The sequence below is a fragment of the Ochlerotatus camptorhynchus genome, unplaced genomic scaffold (assembly GCF_037179485.1).
Source record: "Ochlerotatus camptorhynchus isolate MF236.1 unplaced genomic scaffold, CSIRO-AGI_Acam_v1.1 ptg000142l, whole genome shotgun sequence".
NCBI classification, from domain to species: Eukaryota; Metazoa; Arthropoda; class Insecta; order Diptera; family Culicidae; genus Ochlerotatus; species Ochlerotatus camptorhynchus.
Genome location: NW_027040632.1, coordinates 2,193,416 through 2,211,672, shown reverse-complemented (window position 1 = coordinate 2,211,672; position 18,257 = coordinate 2,193,416). Strand labels below are relative to the sequence as shown.

At 40.7% G+C, this 18,257-nt stretch overlaps 1 protein-coding gene across 2 annotated transcripts in view; it reads right to left on the bottom strand.

Annotated features, from left to right (window-relative positions):
* Nna1 (Nna1 carboxypeptidase) overlaps positions 1-18,257 on the bottom strand; it is a 121,025-nt gene that overhangs the window by 3,308 nt on the left and 99,460 nt on the right. For both annotated transcript variants that reach the window (XM_065221436.1, XM_065221437.1), the window contains 6 exons: positions 10,608-10,770; positions 10,379-10,537; positions 10,239-10,307; positions 7,134-7,266; positions 6,965-7,068; positions 6,472-6,902 (listed from right to left, as the gene is read on the bottom strand). In XM_065221436.1, coding sequence (XP_065077508.1) covers positions 6,472-6,902; positions 6,965-7,068; positions 7,134-7,266; positions 10,239-10,307; positions 10,379-10,537; positions 10,608-10,770 — 1,059 coding nt within the window. The remainder of the gene's footprint in view (positions 1-6,471; positions 6,903-6,964; positions 7,069-7,133; positions 7,267-10,238; positions 10,308-10,378; positions 10,538-10,607; positions 10,771-18,257) is intronic.

Genomic DNA, 18,257 nt, shown 5'->3' with positions numbered 1-18,257 from the left:
TTAAAAGTTCTGGGGAAACCTTTTCTGAAGTTCTTGAAAGAACTTCCCTATAAGTCTGGATAGAACTTCCCTGAAGATATGAAAAGATTTTTTCCTAAGTTCCGGAAAAAGCTTCCCTAAAGCTCTTGGAAGAACTTCCTTATAGTTTTGGAAAGAACGTCCCTAAAGTTCATGGAAAAACATCCCTGAAGTTTTTGGGCAAACTTAACTGAAGCACTGGAAAGAGCTTCCCTGGATTTCTGAGAAGAGATTTTCTTAAGTTCCAAGAAGAATTTTTCTGAAGTTTTAGGCAACATGTCCAAAGTTCGAAGATGAATGTTTTGGGAAGAATTTCCTTGAAATTCTGGGAAGAACATCCCTAAAAATCTATGAAGAACTTCGCTGGAGTTCTGGGCAAAACTTTTCCAAAATTCTGGGAAGAACTTCCCTTCATTTCTGGGAAAAACTTGTCTCAAGTTGTAGATAGAACTTGTTTAGAGTTCTGGGAAGAATTTTCCCGAAGTTTATTTCAGGATATTTTTTGAAGTCTTCAAGAAGTTGATCAAGTTTTATTCTGAAGTTCTGGATAGAACTTCCCTCAAGTTTCGGGAAGAACATCTCTAAAGTTCTGGACTAAACTTCCCTTGGAGTTCTGGGAAAAACTTTTCTGTATTTCTGAGAATGATTTTTCTGAAGATTTGGGAAGAACTTCTTTGAAGTTTTGGGAAGAGCTTTCCTGAAGTTTTGGGAAGAACTTCCTTGAAATTATGGGAAAAACATTCCTAAATTTCTGAAAAGAACTTCCTGGAGTTCAGGGCAAAACTTTTCCAAAATTCTGGGAAGAACTTCTCTTCAGTTCTTGGAGAAACTTGCATCAAGTTGTGAATAGAACTTTTCTAGAGTTCTGTGAAGAATTTTCCCGAATTTTATTCTAGGATATTTCTTCAAGTCTTCCGGTTGATCAGGTTTTATTCTGAAGTTCTAGATAGAACTTCCCTCATGTTTTGGGAAGAACATCTCTGAAGTTTTGAATAAAACTTCTCTGGAGTTCTGGGACGAACTTTTCTGTGAGAAGGATTTTTCTGAAGTTTTGGGAAGACCATCCCTAAAGTTTTGGGAAGAACTTCTTAAGGTTCATCAGGCTTTAGGTTCATCAGGCTTTATTAACTTTAAAGATCTTCAGGAACAGTCAGAGAGCTTCGGGAAGGTTCTGAGAACTTCAAAGCAGTTTGCAAATTGGCGAACTTTAGGATATTTAGTTCCTAAAACCAATGTTGCAAATATTCGCATCAATGACAACTCAGTACCAGTATTTGAGAGATACAACTCACAATGTTCATTTTCCTACCAGACTCTCACTACGAATAGGACAGAGGCAATGACAAAAATATTCCGACTCAACTCAGCGGGAGAACAGACAAATCTAGATAGAGCTGGAATTAGGGTGTAACAGCTTTTGTAAACACTGACTTCTCTCGATGATTTCTCGAAGGCCATGGCTCTCCCTGGAAAATCGACATCACCATCGAGTAGAGGAAGACTTCTCCTACCCGATGAATATGTTGGTTTGTGCTGGCGTGCCTTGGATTCCGAGGAATCAACCAGAGAAGTCATTGTTTACAAAGGTTGTTACGCCCTAATTCCAGCTCTATCTAGAAATGCTGAGAATGTGTTCATCTAACCAGACTCTCTCTCTCTCTCTCTCAGTCATTGAGCTTAGTCGTTCTGATTCACCATGAATCTAACTCGAGGTCTGAGTCAGAGTGTGTTGATAGAGACAAATTGAGTCAGAGTGAGTCTACCTGTTCGTTGAAGCAGTTGGTGAAAAAGCGGGGTAACGTATTTTTAAAGGGGGGGTCTTGCCAGAAAAATAACTCTCTTTGTCGTGTCTCCGTATCCGTACATAATAACCAGTAAAATCTTGCTCAACCATTGACTCAGTCAATCACTGATTCAAGCCACCAGAAACTCGAGCGGCACTCACTCAGTGCCCGAGTTTCCTCGGTATCGGCTTGGATTTGTGCATTTCATAGAATGAACGGATAAAGACGTAAACGTAAAGGACACTCTTTCGCTCTTCTCTTGAAGCGGTAGGTGACTGATGAACAGATACAGTTTTGGTTTGTAGTTCTCTCCCGTGGAGAGTATCGTCGGTTTCAAATCGCGGCTTCGCTCATCAATCAGCAACATTGCCTAAAACTTCAGGAAAGGCTTCTTCAGAAAAATAGCAGAACAAAGTCCAAACAAACTACAAAGAATTTCAGAATTTCGGGAATTTCAAGAATTTAAAGGAAGCTCCGAAAACTTCAGGGTAGTTCTGAGAACATCCAGAACTACGGGGAATCGTTAAAGTCCTTTATGTTAGGTTGCAATAGGTGTTCAGCTTTAGGGCAGCTCCATTAAATTCAGGAAAATTGCAGGAGTTTTGGAGAAGCTTCCAAAACGTTATATGAATTTAATGATCTTAACGGCCGTTACGTGAATTTTAGGGCAGTTCTGAGAACTTCAGTGCAGGGCCGTAAATATTAGGAAAATTACGGGAATTTCAGCGAAGTCCCGAGAGCTCCAGGTAAATTTCGAAAAATAGCGAGAACCTGATCATCAGAGAAGTTTAGAGAACTTAAAACCAACATTTGGAAACTTCACCGAAACTTATAGAAATTCTCGGAACAGCAGAGAAGGGAAGTTTAGAGATCTTTTAAGCAGTTTTAACAATTTCAGGGCAATTCCAGGAACTTCAAAGTTTCGGGAACTTCAGGGAAGCTTCATGGCCGTTCCATCAGCTTCAGGGTAATTTCAGGAACATCGAAGAAGTTTTTTTTATCTAGTTCGTTTATTTGTAAGGCTCAATCGCGTTCGCTTTACGGAGCCGATAATTCATTGTTCTTTGTTTGTAACAAAATTCACTTAATTCTATGTCTAGTAGGAGTTGGGCCGAATACTCGCGGCTTACCCGAGGTTAGAGGGGTACATTGTCGAAGGATAGGAAAAGCGGAGGTGCTTGCGGGTAGGGTTTCGTTGTCTCATCAGAGCGATGTCGCCAGTATGAACGGTAGTGCGGTTCTTCAAGAATATCCCGATAACTTCAGGAAAGTTAACAAAACTTCAAAGTAATTCAGAGAACTTGAGGAACATTGAGAGTAGTTTTGAATAAATTTCAAAATCCTCACCCAAGCAGCATTGCAAGTTTTATCGAGGTTTTATAGCAATCTACAAGTCTAAATCATGGTCTACAGAACCCTCATGACATCAAACATGCTACTTAGGCAGAGAAGTTAGGACTAGAGATCATCGGGGAAGCTCAGAAAGTCTAGACTTTCGGGAAATTTAGTGATGAAGTTCCGGAAATTTAATGGTAGTCCAGAGATTTTCCAGGAAGATTAAAGATTTTCAGGACAATTTAATTTATTTCTGAGTAGCTTCAATAACTTAAGAAGAATCAGGGAAGAACAGAGCTCCTAAGGACAGTACAATTAACCTCATGGAAATTGCAGGTATTTTACAAAAGTTTCAAGAAACTCGGAGAATTTTCGAAAACTTAAGTAAAGTTGCCAGAACTTCAAGGATGTCCAAGGAACTTCAAAAATGTCCAAAGAACTTCAGGAAAATGTTGAGATTTTTATGCTGTTTCATATTTTTTTTGGAGGACTGTTTCCAGTACTACAAGAGATCAGAGAACTTCAGAGCAGTTCATGGTGTTACGAGGAATTATGAAAATTCAAATAAATTTCAAGAATGTTCCAAAAAATAGGAAAATGGCGTAGTCTTCAGGACAGACCATGAAGATCAGGAAAATTGATGGAACGATAGAGAGGTTTCGAGAAATTCTTAAAAATTTAGGAAACTTCAGGGACAAACAGAGAAGTTGAAAGATTTTAAGGGAAGTTCCATGAGCTTCAAAGAAGTTTCGAAAAGGGAAAATAACTTCAAGGCCGTTCAATTTACTTCAGGAAAATTGGGAGAACTTTTAAAAAGTTCTATGAAATTCAGCGACTTCAGAAATCTTTAGGGCAGTTCCAATAACTACGGCAAAAAAATTTTGATATATTTGGGTTTTTATTTTTTTAAATCTTTACCTAACAAAAATTGTTTATTTTTCCCAGAAAGACATTGTTTGTCGATATTTTGAGCACCCCTATCATATTTCTTCTCTCGATGCCTTGTATCGCAGTAACACACATACAAACACATGTATTTTTTCTTATTTTGCTTTTATTTCGACGCAATAAAGAGAGTTGTTTTTGACGCTACAGTGAACCGGACGCGTTTCTTTTAAGGTCCGAAAAAAGTAGCTTTCTCGAAGAAATTTACAGTCCACTTTACCAAATAGAAGAGACCGACATGATTTTTCTCTACACATTTGTGTTAGACGTAATTTCGATCAGAAATGCCGTTTCCGTGCTACAATTTTCTGAAAAATTTCAAGGATGCCATTTTGTAAATTTTACAATGGCCAAATTTTGGAAAAAAAAATGAGATTCATTGCCCAAAACAAACAATTACTCAAAGTTTCATAGAAATCGGAGAAGGTCGATTCAAAAATACGATTTTTTTTTTCACTAATTTGGAATTGTAACATTCTTAAATTACACACAATTATGGGCTGCCCATAAATTTGAGGTGGCGGGGGCGCTAATTTAAAAAATAGTATGTAACCAGCATTAAATTTACCATGACAGCCTTGCTCGGGTCTTCTGCAGGGCCCAAAAAAGCCACTTTCAATCGAAAATCGTCAAGCGACGACGAAGCTGTCAGCCATCGCTTTCAATTGAAAGTCATTCTGTCTTCTCTTCGAGCAGATCCCCTTCAACATCACTTTCGATCAGTTTCCATGCTGTTTGTTTTGGTTTGATTCGTGTTCATTTCGTCTTTCACTGTCAAATGCACCTTCGTTCGGATTGAAGTGAAGCTGTTCGATCCAAATTACTTTTGTTGATTGTTCACTCGGTTCATTGTTCATCCATCAATATGGGTATTTTTGGAATCGCCATTTCAAAATCTAAGATGGCGGCTTCCAGTTTAAAAAAAGGTGGAACATACTGTCAAATACCCATTAATATAGGTATTTTTTGAATCGGTATGACAGCTAGAGAATGAAAATCGATATTCGACACCATTTTGAACTCCAAGTTGGTGGCTTCCAATTTCAGAAAATGTGGAAAATACTGTAAAATATCCATCAATATTGACACTTTTTTGAAACCCGATGGCCACCAACGTGTTGTTCCCGTTCCGCAAATACCCATACGAATCTATGCGTCGTTCCCGTTCCGAAAATAGCAATATTTTAGGGTATTTGACACTTTTCTGAAACCCAATGTCGGTTTCCAAAATGGCGTCCACTATATATTTTCGGTATCTACGCGTCGTCTACGTTCCGAAAATAGAGCTTTTTGACGTTTAATCGGCGCACACTACTGTACCATTTAAAGCGAACGAGTGCGAGCAAGAGGGAAACAGATTAGTGGGAGAACAAACCGTCCATTCATCCATGTGTGCTAGATAGAGAAAGATGATTAAACGTCAAAAAGGTCTATACCCATATCTTAGAGTATTTGTCGAATATCGATCTTCGGCGTCTGCGCGTTGATCACGTTCTGAAAATACCGAGGGGGGCGACACATCTAAATCTCAAGTTTAGATGCTCAACAAATCTCACACTAGCGAATCAATCTTCGAAAAATCTTCTTTCATTTGTCGCATCTATTTGCATCGCGCATCATCTTTTTGCAGGAAATCTTCAGAATCGTCATCAATCTTCTTTCTATTTACTCAGTGTGCGCGCAGCTAGCCACAGCAAAACACAATGTTTTCTGCATCGTAGATAGAGTCGTTCCCCTCGGAAAATACCCATTAGAGACTTTTCCAGAGCTCGATGGCCGTCATCTTGGATTCCAAAATGGCGTCGGACATCGATTTTTGGCACCTTCGCGTCGTCCAAGGTTCAAAAATACTCATATTGTAGGGTATTTGAAACCAATGGTCGCCATCTTGGACTTCAGTTGGGCTCTATTTTCGTTTAATATAAAATAACAATGTATTACTACATATAATCCGGATGCCATCCCTATCGGCAACCGGTATTGTGCGGATACTATCCGGATACTATATTTTGATGCCTGACGACGCGACGCGTGACAAGTCGAATGAGCCCCTAATTGAAGTGAAAGTGGAAGCAACGAATGATGCAGTTTTCGAATCATTCATTGCGTCAATTGAAACACGTCTTTGCTTCAAATGAAATGAACTGATGCACTTGACGAACGAAACAAGCGATATCCAATTCATGTTTGATAGGAGGATTGTTCATTGTGACTCGATAACAAGAAACACAGTGACCTACACGAAAATGATATTGCTCGAAATGAAGCGCTTCTGCGGAAAGTTCCTTTTCTTTTCTTTGTTTCGAAAATGCAGAACCCTGGTCTTCCGAGTTAAAGAGATTTGAAATGTTGTAGGAATCCCCATCCCCACCAATCGCCCAAAACTCACCTCTCCGCACTCCTCCGGTTGAATCCCTGCCACGAGCGCTCCTTGCTGATCGGTGGAAACTCCTTGATAATGCTCATCACCATCCGGTTGTTGTCGTCCTCCTCCTCGGACATGTATCGACTCGTCGCCGACCGTACGATCAGTTCCGGTGGCATCAGATATTGCGTTTCGCAGCCCAGCATCGTCAGCTTCTTGATCCGTTCCGATTGGCGAAACTTGTGGTGCCGCCGGAAGCTCCGCTTGATCGTATTCTCCGTATCGGACACGGCCATCTGGTGAGGCTGACCGCCCACCGGAGACGATTCCTCGTCGGAGGAGTACTCGAAGAAATCGCTAGCCGGTTCGGCCGTAGGAATGTCCAGCACGATGCGGTGCGCATTGCGGGCTCTTCGCCGATACGGTCTGGTCGGAGTGCGACTTTGCTTTTTGCCCTGTGCGGTGGAAGTTGAACAGTGTTTTTCAAAGAGTTGAGGTTAGGTGCGGTTGTGATTACCTTTTTGTTTCCCTTGAATTTCTGCGGTAGAACCGGAGATGATGGAGGTACCCTCAGTGAAGAACAGCACGGGCCTTCCAGTTCTGCCATGCTATCTTTGCCAGCTGCGAGAAAGAAAAACGTTTTTCTAATTTTATAGCGAAAACGATGAATTTTATAGCACACTAACCTTCATCTTCGGAACTACTGGTGCTGGTGTCGCCTTCGTCGCTGGAGTAATCCGACAGGGGAATGTTGAGCGGTTCCTCCGCGCTGGAGCCCTCCTTCGAAAGTCGAGTCAGGATCTTCATGCGGAGCTTTTCCTTCAAAGTAAACAACCACTTTCGGTAACGTTTTGCAAAACCTAGAAGCTTGTTTTTTTCCATCCTAATCAAGTGCGTTCGGTGCCATAAAAAAGATTCTACAAAGCGTGCTTTTCGGTTTCCAAAAATGGACTACTTTATTCAACTACCTAATCAAAATAAACAAACCAGAATATCGAGTCAAATCTGTCTCTCGTCGTCGGATTGGGGCGTCTTGGGTCTCGTTTTCCGAACGACGCGCCGCACGACTTTGACCACCCGGCGTACGATCCGTTTGCGAGGTCCCTGCTCCAGTCGCAGAGCTTCCCGTTCCTCTTTGGTGCGCGGAACGGGAATGGAGCGGAAGTGCTGCATCCGTCGTTGGATGGCTTCGTTCGACGGTGGCGCTGAATCCAGGTTGGCCAGGTTCAGTATGAAGTGCAAGCACTGGCGCGCTTTATTGCGGTAGACTCGCTTAAGGTTTTTTTTTTTGTAGCACAAAAGGTAAACATTCGATTATGAGCGGGCAGTAACTGCGTTACCGTAAATCTAGCCTAATAGTTCTGCTAATTCTACTTGGACTGTACATTACTGCGTGGGCAATGGGACAAATCCATAACTATTGTTTGAACATATATACACGTGTGTTAGCAGTGCTCTGTGGCGTGTTGTAGATGTCGCTAGTGTAGTAGCTTGGCCTCCTTGCCTCGGTTGTTAGCCCAGAAGTACTTTTGCCACTGGAAACGGAACGGGGTCGGTTCGGGAGGAACTTGAGCAGCTACAGCGGCGGCCTTTTTGGCTTCAATGCGGCTGATACGTTCCTCTTCGACTCGTTTCCGGCGGGCTAGGATCTCTGCTTCCTTTATGGCTGCCTTTTCCTCCTCCGTCGTAGGCAGAGGGATCTGGCTGAATTCGACTAGTCGCCAACGCCATTCTTCCATGCAGGGTGGTTCCGAGTTCGGATCGTGCAGATTCATAAAGAACCACAAGTACTTGCGCACGATCTGGCGGTACTTCCGCTGGCGGTGGTTAGAAAAGTGTTGTAAAGCGGTGTGATGTGGAGTGAAAGAAAGTATCGTATCAGGAAGTTTGACTGGGATAGTGTGTGGCGTTTTATAGCAAGGGTAGTTTTGATTTTATAGCGCACAAGGGACACGAACATAGACGGGTGAGTAACACATTGAACAGTCGGAAAACGTGTCACAGTCTCTAGTGATAGCGTCTAGTCTTGGGATTCGCCGCCCAAACGTATTTTCGCCAGTTGAACAGGAACACTTTCGGCGGAGATGGCGGCCTCAGGGTTATTCGTTTTGCACGTTTCCGGTTCTCTTCTTCGGTTCGTTCCTTCTGGAGCGCGGCATTTTCCTCCCGTTTGGCTGCTTTTTCCTCCTTCGTCCGAGGCACCGGAATCCGAAGAAACTCCTCCAGCCGCCGTTCAATGGCGCTTCGACTAGGCGGGACCGACAATGGATTGTGCATGTTTCGTATGAACCATAAAAACTTGAGTACAATTACCCGATACTGACACTATTCATTGATCGTCATGGTTTCGGTTTCAGTCAATGTTCGTTTGCAAAGAGTAAACAAATCAATTTAACAACAATCGTGTGAGGAATTTTGCCCTTAACTAGCGTGCAACCCTGTTGGTGACTTGCATGCAATTTTTCGGAACAACATCAACGAGTGCGATTATGACATTTGCTTTTTCATATGGTCGACGATGGCTGTCTGTCAAAACTTACACGAGAACAAAATGGGCGTGCCGCGTTCGGTTTGTCATTTTTGGTGGTCGTGCTGGAAGTACTTGCAATAATATTTAACACAAACACACGTTCCCATACAAACAATCATACACACGCGCGCTCACTGACAAATACAATACGGTGAAAATGTCAACAAAGGAAAAAAAATGACACAAACACAACTTCTATCGAACCCGGATGGATTTGTTTTTGAACTAAAAATAAGCGAATACTCTTTAATATTTGCGTTTTATCAAATTTCACTTGTTTTTTGTTTTGCGAATTTGTACAATGCCAAACAGAGAAAAAAAAAAGATCTTCGATTTCGGTTTCCAAAACTACTACATACTTCAAGAAAGCGCTGACATTTGATGAATAAATAAGTAAAAGAAATGTATACAATATGCTATTATTTACAAATATACAAACGTAATGACTTCAATTATTTTTTTTAACTCGAGCAATACTCTAAAAGATGCGCCTACTAGTTTATGCTTGCTTTCTTATTGTTTCGTTTGCTTGCTATGCATTTAAATTAACTTAACTAAACACGATTCGCTTAGACGTTGCGAGTGAGAGCGAGAGAAAACTGGCGTTATTATTTCGAAATAAAAATGATAATACTTTTGCAGCGACAGTCGACAGAAAATTCGGGTGGGTGGGTGAGAATGTTATTAAAAAAATGGGTGTTGAGTAAATGCTATATCCGATGCAATCGACGGATTGGTTTCAGTTGGTTAGCTGGGAAGGAGTTTAACTGAAAGTCAGCGTTCTTATTTTACGGTGTAAAATTTTCGCCTTTAACTTGTTGTTAATTGATTTCAGGTGAGAGTGTATTCGCCATCTGTCAAAGATTCGGCGCAGCAAGCGGTTTATTTCTGATCAGTTCAAGTGAATTCAACATCGATTAATTGGAAGTGTTTGCACAGTAGTTCATCGTCGAAGAAAAGTGTAGCAATTTCTTGCATTTGAGGCGAATCTCTAAAGCGTATCCGAAACATTGCAACCTCTCCAGTTAAACTCCTTCGCTGCTTCTAGGAACATGCTTATTTCCAACGAATTTTGAGCGATCAGAATTTTTCCAATCAACCAATTCAGACGCAGTAAGCTAAAAACAAAAGCAAATTTTCCAGGAATAAATTAGCATTCGTTCAACCACCACCAGGCACTCTGTTGGGCCTTGCGGCGTGCCTTTCGCAGTTTTTTCTCCCTCTTTCGCAACTTGCGCAACCGTTTGACGAAGAAATTTACTTTGATCGGATTATCGTCGTAGTAGTCCATCAGCGTTTCGCAGTAGGCCCGGCCGATGTGTTCGTAGTCCTGTTCGGAAGTATTCGCTTCATTAGAAAATGTTTCTCCAGGGAAAAAAAAACCCAGAAAACAAAACTTACCGCCGTGGAAAAGTGCGTCCCGGCCCGGCCACCCATCGTGCTGCCACCGAAGGACGCCTCCAGGGTGTAGCTGTTGGTCACTCCGAGCACCCAGACGACGATCCGTCCGGTGCCTTCCTTGTTTTTCTGTACCTTAAATTTGCAGTTCTCGAACGAAAACTGATGCGGGGAAGAAGCAAATCAACTGTCAGTTATCAGTTATAGGGCTTAGTTCAGATCTGGCCGTTACCTTATCGGCGACATTCTTGTGCAACATCAGCGGAAAGACCTGCTCCAGCAGCCGCCGGTCGGGATGTCGCTTCAGATTCTCGCACCCGTAGATGAACACATTGTGCTTGCGTGAGTGGGCGTGCATGTCGCAGTACATCGCGACGCCACAGTCCTCCATCAGTCTGCAGAAATGGGGAAATGGAGAATAGGAGATTGGAATCAGTCTAGATATTATTGGATAAGTTTCACAAGGTTTCGAGGGGAGGCTTCTAGGGAATACTTTGAAGACTTTGGACGTAGATGAATTCCAGCGAAAGTTCCAGGGTGGCCAGTGAACGGAGAAAGCCGAAAAACCACCAGGAATTTGAAAAGCAATTTCATGGGAGAGCCGTGAAAAAGTCAGTAAACCATCCCGGAACAAAATAACCATACAATTACCATAAAATAAAATACAATTACATCTTAATCTATTGCCAATCGATCTTATTGTACGTATATTGTACAAGAAATTTGAACATATTGTTATTACGATCGATGTACAAAACGACCCGTATGAATTTTCAATAATAGAAAAACAATACAATTAATGGGAAATGGCTCAACTCTGCTCGGGAAAAAGAGATTTTTCGTATGGTTAAGATACATAACAACCCCCTTGTTCTATTGTAGATTTCCCCATTTACCATAGAATCTATTGTGGAAACAATACATTATATGATTATTTTATCGTTGTGGACAATACGATTTATTGTAAATACAATGAATTCTATTGTATGGTTACAATACATCTCTATGGTTCTTTTTTTGTAGGTTGTATTTATTTATGGATTTGCAATTGGACGCAAACTTATTTTAATTAAACTTAAGAATTCATCATGATTTATGAGCAATGCAGATTTCAACTTTATCTACTCATGCGTTACATTTCCAATAAGTTTATTATTAAATTAACTTTAAAATTGAAACGCTTTGTTCAAAGTAGGAGTTGTAACGTTGTTATGTTTCGCTTCAATTCGCGAGAAATCGCCGATGGTTGGGACATGTTTTTTCAGGAAATTTTTTTTTGCTCCTAATAACGCTCCAAATCTTGATTAGAGCCATATTAACGGAGATAAATCGATTTAAAGATTTTCATACCCGCCAGTCTGAAAAAATGTGTTGGGACATGTTTTTTCAGGAATTTTTTTTTTTTTTGTTTTGGCTTCTAAACACGCTCCAAATCTCGATTAGAGCCATATTAACGGAGATAAATCGATTTAAAGATTTTCATACCCGCCAGCCTGAAAAAATGGGTTGGGACATGTTTTTTCAGGGATTTTTTTTTGACTCCTAAAAACGCTCCAAATCTCGATTAGAGCCATATTAACGGAGATAAATCGATTTAAAGATTTTCATACCAAGCCTAAAAAAATGGGTTGCGACATGTTTTTTTATGAATTTTTTTTGACTCCATAAAACGCTCCAAATCTCGATTAGAGCCATATTATCGGAGATAAATCGATTTAAAGATTTTCATACCCGCCAGCCTGAAAAAATGTGTTGGGACATGTTTTTTCAGGAATTTTTTTTTTTTTGTTTTGGCTTCTAAACACGCTCCAAATCTCGATTAGAGCCATATTAACGGAGATAAATCGATTTAAAGATTTTCATACCCGCCAGCCTGAAAAAATGGGTTGGGACATGTTTTTTCAGGGATTTTTTTTTGACTCCTAAAAACGCTCTAAATCTCGATTAGAGCCATATTAACGGAGATAAATCGATTTAAAGATTTTAATAAAAGATTCGATTTAAAGTAACTAATATAAAAAAATGAAAAATGAAAAGACAATTCTCGATTACTTTTTCGAAGAGACGTATCAGCTTTTGTTAACAATGCATTTGATCGTCGGTTTGGCGTAGCTGGTAGCTCGCCTATGCATGCTAACAATACCATCAGGTAGGGGAAATTTCCCCCTACCTGATAGTGGTATTAGTATACGTGGACGAGCTACCAGCTACGCCAAACCGACGATCAAATGCATTGTTTACAAAAGCTGATACGTCCCTTCGAAAAAGTAATCGAGAATTGATCAATCTAGATGCTCAAGTTTTGAACCCACTGCAGCATGCTTTTGACGCTACTGTATATGGACGATCAAATGTAAAATACTAGGATAGCCACAGCATAGTTCTGTCAAAACCTCAGCATTTTCATTGATCCATTGCACCGTCTTCAACCAGAGGTTGCACAGACTAGACGTCGGACAACACTCAACAACTAGAAGACCAGTAGGGAATTTCCGGGATGAAAAAAGTTTCACCGGTTGGAGCGGGAATTGAACCCTCACTTCGTGTCACTTACAATACGACGGGTGACGCCGCTAGCCGCACGACTACGAAGCCCACGAATCTGGATCATCTGGAATTCTCCTCAGAAATCTCTTGAAATTACCTTCTGAATTTTCCTGAAACTTTCCTGAGTAGGGGAAATGGATGTAATGTCGGGCTAAATGCTTCTAATTTGGGCCCATACATATGTTCAGCAACCGACTAAATTTTCAATAGCGACCAAAAATATCCATTAGTACCGTCCCAATGACGCGTTCATCTAGATAAAATTGATAAATAGCTGATTTTTAGCGATGGGTCCAATCTTAGATCCATAGGCCAACATTAGAGCCATTTCCCCTAATTAAGTTTAAATTGTGCTCTATTTTTGTATCGTCCTCAGTATGTTCCTTTAGATATTTTTTTTTTTTTTTGAATTCCTGTTAAGTTCTTTTCTGAATCTTGGCTGGTGGGTGAATAAGTATTTATTGATTTATCGGTATAGTTTTGGACTTTATTAAGAAATCCAACTTAAGATCCTGCGCGCCTGTTGGCAGGAATAAGCACTAATCGACGGTGATAAGTCTGTGAAAGCCCTTGAAAATTTAATTCTAGCGTTCAGAATCATAAGCGTCTAACTGCGATGATCGATTCTATTTATCGATTTACTCTTGGCATTACCGCAGCTAAGTAAACCAATTTTTCGAAACTATTCCCATACAGTGTAGGGAAACGTTGTATTAGCTAGCAATAGCTACATCAAACGCACCCAGGAATGCTAATCTAGCAGAGTTATTAACAAAAAAGTAAATCGATGGAAAGTATCGATCATCGCAGTTAGGCTAGAATTGGGGTCACTCTGGGACAACGGCATTCAACTTTACTGTTCTGTAACAATTATACACACGGTGAACATAATGTTTACTATACGCCTTTTTAATAGAAACTAAACGATCGATTCAACCTCTGGTGATGAATAGGAAAACGTCAAAAAGAGTGTTGTGAGCAGAAATTTCTACCGTGATACAGGAAACGGAACACTTTTTTACTTTTCCTGATAAATTGATTTATCAGAGATGCTCCAAAACTTGATCTACAGTTGAAAAATTTAATTCTGTAACGTTTTTGCAAAGATCCTGATGGTGTTCAGGAATATTTTTGTTGAGAAAAATGGAAAATTAGAAAAGTGCCTTAGTGGTTATGATCTTCCGGATTTCTTGCGTGTGAATAGTTAAGGTACAAATCAGTTCAGATCTGTGAAAAATCGTACAATAAGACAATTACCGATGAAAATTGGCAAGATGTTGAATGAAAAATGCTTTAATTTGTGTTGTGAAAAAATCTTTTTCTGATGTAAACAAACGGTTTGGTTGACGTTTCCTCTCGAACTCGCGGGGCGCACTCTACTTTGGTGGTGCCTTAAAAGGCCTATTGAAAGTTATGCCGAGTTTATTTTGGTCTCCACTCGTTCCTAGCTCGTTCATTCTCACGGAGAAAGGAGATAAAAGGACGGCAAAAAAAGAGAGGTTAGCATTCGCGTGCAGTGCTTTATTGAATTTCTGTTGCTAATTTGACAGCTCCTCTTGTTCGTTTACGATTATGCTTGGTTTATGTCGCCCCGCAAAACGTTAAATAGAGATAGTATTCTAGATCATATCAACTAATAATTTTAGCTGCAGACCAGCTTCCCAAGTAACATTGCAAGTTTTATCGAGGTTTTAAAGCATTCTTCAAGACTAAATCATGGTCTACAGAACCCTCATAAAACCCGAATTGTTACTTGGGTTATACAGTCAAAAATTGCCTTATGCAGCTAGTTTTTGCCTGTATAAGCGGTCTACAGCTAAAATTGTCTGTTGGGATTTAGTTTTTGTCATCTTGCCGCTTTTCATGTTCCATGAATGCGATGTCAATTATTCAAGGTCTGATTAGATTCAGTGTTTGTCGAGAAATGTGAACTCTCAATATGGCCATTACCAACCGAGTTTTGTAAAATCATGAAGTTTGATATGTCGCACGATGGGTTTTGGTTCTTGTTGGAAGTTGGCCACTTCCTGGGGGCACCGAAACATTTCCAAACAGTGTGGCCATGGACAGCCAATAAGGCCATTACCGGTCGATTTTTTATAAAATCATGAAGTTTGATATGTCGCACGACGAGTTTAAATTATTGTTGAGAATTGGTTACTTCCCCAAAAGCACCGGAACATTTCCGGGGTGGCCAATGTGCCGGAGCTTCTCAAAAAAGCCATTACCGGTCGAGTTTTGTAAAATCATAAAGTTTTATGTGTCGCACAACGGGTTTTGATTCTTGTCGAGAATTGGCCACTTTTTGGAGGCACCAGAACATGCCCAGGAGGGCTTGTGTGACTGTCAGTAAGGCAATTATCGGCGGCATTTTGTAAAATCATGAAGTTTGATGTGTCGCACGACGGGTTTTTATTCTTGTTTGCCACTTCCCCGAGGGCATCGGTACATTTCTGGGATGGCCAATGTAATCGTGGTGTCTCAATGAGACCATTACCGGTCGAGGTTTGAAAAACCATGAAGTTTGATATGTTGCACGACGGGTTTTGGTTTTTTTTTGTCGAGAATTGGCCGCTTCCCCGTGGGTACCAGAATATTTTCGGGGGTACCGAAACATGCCCGAGAGCGTTACTGTGATCGTGGACTGTCAGTAAGGCCATTATCGGCCGCATTTGGTAAAATCATGAAGTTTGATATATGACAGCTTGAATCTGTTTGGGCATATTTCGATACTACTGTCCCAGTCATGGTTGATCTAAAGGGTGTCCCACATCAAATTGCATCACGGAAAAAACGCTGTAGAAAATTACCTAGTAGATCGATCCTTTTCAAACTGGCAGACAATAAAATATAACACATTAGTAAGCTTTTGGCATACTAATGGAATGTGGTACCATAACCGTACGCTCGCACCTTACGCTTAACTCCACTCATTAGGTTCTGTACAACATCTGGCTGCAGCTTCTTCTGTACGGGAATCCACTTTTTCTTCATGTCTTCCTTAGATTTGACCTCCTTGGGATGCTTCCGTAGTGCCTGCTTCATAATAGCCCAGTATTTTTCGATGGGCCTTAGTTCCGGTGCGTTGGGAGGGTTCATGTTCTTGGGTACGAAAGTGACCCCGTTGGCGACAACATTTGAATAGTGGCGATCGCTTGCCAAATCATGTATTTCTTCCCAACTAACATTTTCAGCTTTGTAAGCTAACTTTTCCAGCGTTGTGCTGTAAAGTAGCTGAAAAGAAGCTGCAGATCCAGCTACAAGCAAAAGCTAGCAAAATAGTTTTGGAGAGCGTTTACTCAGCTTTCTTACAACCATTATTCAATTTGTGAGTCGCAATGAATAACATCAGACAATAAACGCTAATGTCACTTCTATACACACACTAATCAACTATCCACTTGAAGCTGCAAAACAAAGCTAACAAAGTGAATATATTACTCATTTGATGGCTTCTACACAACCAACAACTCTTGCTGAATAACATAAACATCAAAAGTGCTTTTTCAACAACTAAACAACCTGTACTCAGCTTATAAACTGCGTTAGAGCAACTTCGGAAGCATTTTCACAGTCAAGTAAGGTTTATTTTTAGACGTGTGCAGTTTTACAGCTTTTACTCTGCTCTTTTATAACTAGTCGAGAAAGGTGATTCGTGTGCACTATTATAAAGCCTCTACTCAGCGATTTTGTTGTAGAAGGGAATGTTGATTTGTTTACATAAGTTCAATGTGTTGGCGTAGCACAGTTGGTAGTGTCAAAGGTTTGCCAATGAGGTCGTCTCGAGTTCGATTCCAGGTTCCGTTGCTTTGTAAATAATTTGGTGATGATTTGTAACTAATTTCGATTAATTAGATTTAACAGCAAAATAAACTCAGTAAATTCCTTCATAAAAAAGCGTAAACAGTATTTAACCCGGCTTCAAGAGAAAGCTGTGTAGTGATTATTGGACAACCGGGAAAAGGTTGAATAAGCACCTTTCAAGTTCACACACAAATAACCAGCAGGATAACAGCTGTATAGAAGCGTTAATGGATATGCAATAAGAGCTTCTCCCGACCGTTCCAACAGCCATAAGGGGCTGTCCATAAACTACGTAGACAGTTTAGGGGGGGGGGGGTTGACAATTATCTACGGCCCATACAAATTTGAATTTTTTTGTATGGACAATTGTCTACGCAGGGGGAGGGGGGGTCAAGAATCCAAAAAAAACTGTCTACGTAGTTTATGAACAGCCCCTAAGTAGCTGACTAAGTTCGCCAGATTTGCTTGTATAGAGGTTGAGTAAAGGTTTCCTCATATCGTATAACGTTTAAATACAGCTTGAGACTGTATAAATGAAATGAGTAAAGCGTTTACATTGTGAAAATTGTTAGTTGGGTTGGCAAACTTTGAAAGTTTCTGCTTCCTTACTTCCTCCGAAACTTAAAAGTTGTGCTTTGCGGTAGAGAACAGTAGCTCGGAAAGCTGCCGGAAGTCCGCCTTGACGTAACCGTAAGTCTCATCATCCATGATGAGACAATGAGGCTTCGTCAGCATCTGGGTGTACAGATTCCGGGCCCGTGACTTTCCCACCGTATTTTGCCGCCCGTCATGATTTGGAGCCTTCTGAACTTTGTACGTATGCAGTCCCTCCCGGCCCTTGGCTCTCTGAACGAAAGACTTGGAAAGATTCAACTTTTTGGCCACATCCCTGACCGAAGCATTGGGATTCCGCTTAAATGCTTTCACGACACGCTTATGATCCTTATCATTAATAGAACATCCATTCTGACCGCATTTCTCCTTCCGTTCGATGCTCAGAGTTTCGTAGTAACGTTTAATCACACGGCTCACCGTTGACTGCACGATTCCGAGTGGTTTTCCGATGTCCCGATGAGAGAATTGAGGATTTTCCAGGTGCTTGCGCAAAATCAATTCGCGATATTGCTTTTCGAGTGACGCCATTTTTTCCAACGTTCGAAAAAACTGACAGCGATTAAAATACAGTGTAAAAAATACACTCTAAACTACTTATACCCAAATTTTCAAGAGAAAATACCCAATGGGTAATTTTCTACAGCGTTTTTTCCGTGATGCAATTTGATGTGGGACACCTTTTAGTTGAACAAAGCATCTGAACTCCAGGACGGTTTGAAGAACCTAAAGCTTCTGGTGTACATGGCAATAGATCGTGCATGATCCACAGAGACACCTTGAATTTATTTGGATATATTTCGATACTACAGACGTTGTTCCAAAAATGCCCAATATTTTTTTAGGTTCCATCATTTCGGAAGCCAGCATCTTGGGTTTCAAAATGGCTTTCTTACATGGATTTCCGGTCTTCACACGT